Consider the following 3202-nt stretch of genomic DNA (forward strand, 5'->3'; position numbering starts at 1 on the left):
GAAGTTTTCAGAGAAGGTGGTTGTTAGCAGTTCAAGGCCAGTGTCAACCTGGACACAGAGGGAGCATTCCCGAGCAGGGGTGGGGTGCTCAGCAGTCAGGATTCCCTAGGGCTGATGCACTTTCTTCTAGTTTCTTTTTTAAGAGAGTTTTTTTTTTTTTTTTGTGGATATAGGGCACATACATTAGCCAGAGAGATAGAAAGCGAAAAATCACACCCTGTGGGGATGGCCATGCTACAATCCCTTCTCCTCCATTCTCCCTTAGGGACTTCGGGCATGAACACACATGTCCCCAGTATGAGTTTAAGCCATTGGGTCTGGGACTTAAGCTGTGGTCAGCTACTTGAGAGTCTAGCAATGTAACCATTATGCCACCTGCTGGTCCCTTTTTGAAATGTGACCATTATGCCCCCCGCTGGTCCCTTTTTTTTTTTTTTAAGTTTTGTTTTTGTTTATTTATTTATTTATTTGTTGCCATAGGATGTGTGCACTACAGGAGAGAGACAGAGAGAGGGAAGCCACCTCCCCGGGGGGATGGCCATGCTGCAGTCCCTCCACTCTCCTCAGGAGTTTGGGCACGCATGCACATGTGCCCAGCTTGATTTTCAAGCTGCTGGATCTGGGACTTGAACCACAGTTAGCCATGTGGGAGTCCAGTGTCTTCACCACACTTCTGCTGGCCCCAAGGCACTCCCTTAATTTCATGCGCTGCTGCGCATTTGCTGGAACGGCAGGCGTGACCATGGACAGTTTGGGAGGGGCCTAAAAGCTTTGTCTTGCCGGGTCTCCTATCTGTACCGTTTCAGATGTGTTTCCTCTGGGGGGTTGTACCCTGTGCTCCTCTATGACCCCCCTAGCTGTAGCATAATGACCTGGGTCTGCCTCCATCCATTCCGAGCTCCTCCAGGACAGGGACTGCGGGACCGGGCCATGTGGCAGGAGGGAGGGCAGCCCGAGACTGGGGCATCCTTGGTAAGATATGGAGCCAGCGCCGATGTGTCCTGGAGAAAATGTGTCCCTCTTCTCCTTGAAAACCCAGGAGCGCCGGCCTGCCCCGGGCGCGGGATGTCTGCTCCGGGGCACCATGGCAGCCGCTCCCCTCTCTGCCCGCAGCGCGAGCCCGACATTGACCTGCTGCAGGCCTTCGTGGAGCACTGGAAGGGCATCACCCACTACTACATAGAGAGCACAGGTGGGCCTGGTCCTCCCTGCACAGGGGCCCTGGAGGGCGTGGGGTGGAAGGTGTGGTGAGGTCCTCTGCCCACGGGGTCAGAGTTGGCATTAAGTTCGGGGAGGTAGGCAGGCGGACAGGAGACTGAGCGCCCTGGCCATGCCCCCTCCACGGCTTCGCTGCTGGTGCCACTCTGACCGTTCCAGAGAGGAGCTGCGGGAGGAGTGGGGACAAGGAGGGCGGGGGTCTCACAGGGCAGAGAGGGCTCCACCTGCCCCAGCTTCCAACCGTCTGTCCCCAAGTGCTTATGTCTGGGGATTACTGAGCCAAAGAAAGGAACCTGGCCGAAGTCTCCTTCCCTGGGGCTAGTTTAAGGGCATTCCTCTTGTAGACGGAGGAGGACCAAACAGGTAGTGTGACGTGCCCTGCTGACACCTAGAGAGCCGTAACACTGGGTCACCTGGACCCCTCAGGAGAGCTCTCCAGGGAGCAGAACCTGATTGGCTGTTTTGCTGTCACTGTGCCAGCATTGGTGGATGCAGACTGGTTGCCGGGTAACTGAATCCTGCTTCCCCAGCATTCTCCCTCTGGAGTTCAGCCTGGGGTCTGAGAGCAGCCGACACCTTTCCTAATGGCTTTATTTTCAGCCTGAGCCATCCGAGGAATTAAAAGCGGCCCTTGGATACTCTCGGGGACCCTCCAAGAGTTCTGTCAGACCAGGCTTCTCGGTCTTGGCCAGGTCGCATCCGATCCACTCATCCTCTGCGGGGGCTGTCCTGTACTCTGTAGGAGGGTTAGCAGCAGTTCCAGCCTCTCCCCACTAGATGCCAGCAGCGTCCCCCTTAACTGTGACACCCATAAATGTCTCCAGTATCTATTAGGGGCAAAGTTAGCCCCTGTCGGACGCTGCCCTTTAGGTTAAGGCTCTTGCCAGGAGAGTGGCACTGGTGGAGAGCCGACTCGGCTGCCCTCGGCCCGTCCTTCACTTTCCAGAGTGGCCCTAGGCCAGGTGGGTCTGGAGTAGGCCAGGCAGGCTGCCTTACTGCAGAGCCTATGCCTTAAGAAAAGCCAGGAAAGAAAGGAAAGGAAAAAAGGAAGAAAAGAGAAAGAAAGAAAGAGAGAGAGAAAGGGAGGGAGGGAGGGAGGAAGGAAGGAAGGAAGGAAAGAAGGAAGGAAGGAAGGAAAGAGAGAGAGAGAGAAAGGGAGGGAGGGAGGAAGGAAGGAAAGAAGGAAGGAAGGAAGGAATAAGGAAGGAAGGAAGGGAGGGAGGGAAAAGAAAAGCTACAGAGTGTCCAAGGCCAGTCCCCAACCTAAAAAACAAAACAAACAAAACAAAAAACAACAACACTACCCTCTCGTTCTCTGAGGGGCCCCCACTGGTAGCCCATGTCAGCGCCTCGGCAGGGGAGAATGGGTTTGATCCAGACGGAGGCTGCATGCACATTTCTTCCTGCTGTGTAAGGAACAGTATTGCTGTCTGTGGGTGTGACAGGGACAGTAAGAGCCCCCGAGGCTCTCTTAGGAAGGTGCTAGAATACAGCTTCCAGGCGACATGTACCATCCTTGGGCCTGCGGCACCCAGCTGTAGCCCATGACCGACTGGCAGCCCCCAGCCTGCCCTTCTGTGGGCCCAGACCTTTCGCCGCTCCTGGGGCTGGGGTAGAACGGCGCTTCTGATCCATGCTGGGCTTGCACGGGGCTGCGTCCAGAGCCTCGTCCAAAAGGACTTTCAGCTTTCTTTTTCTTTTTTTAAGAATTATTTATTTTATTTTATTTATTTTTATTTATTCATTCAGTTATTTTAATTTGACCAGAGAGATACTCAGAGAGAGAGAGGGAAAGTGAGAAAGCAAGCCACCATGTCCAGGACTTGAACTGTAGTTGACCATGTGGGAGTGTCCAGCACCACAACCACCGTGCCACCCTCTGACCCCAGGATTTTGGCTTTTTAAACACGGACAGGTCGTTTGTAAATGTCCACTTGCTGGTCGTCCTTAGCCACCACCCCTCCACCTCCAGCCGCCGTGTCGG

At 54.6% G+C, this 3202-nt stretch overlaps 1 protein-coding gene across 1 annotated transcript in view; it reads left to right on the forward strand.

Moving 5' to 3' along the window:
* Positions 1-666: 666 nt before the first annotated feature.
* Positions 667-3202, forward strand: part of FHIP2B (FHF complex subunit HOOK interacting protein 2B) — a gene marked incomplete in the record, with an annotated part of 10735 nt that continues 8199 nt past the window's right edge. Inside the window, 2 exon segments of the mRNA XM_014590888.2 lie at positions 667-972; positions 1114-1192. Coding sequence (XP_014446374.1) covers positions 868-972; positions 1114-1192 — 184 coding nt within the window.

This window comes from Tupaia chinensis, unplaced genomic scaffold, assembly GCF_000334495.1.
Source record: "Tupaia chinensis unplaced genomic scaffold, TupChi_1.0 Scaffold000494_1, whole genome shotgun sequence".
Lineage (NCBI taxonomy): Eukaryota > Metazoa > Chordata > Mammalia > Scandentia > Tupaiidae > Tupaia > Tupaia belangeri.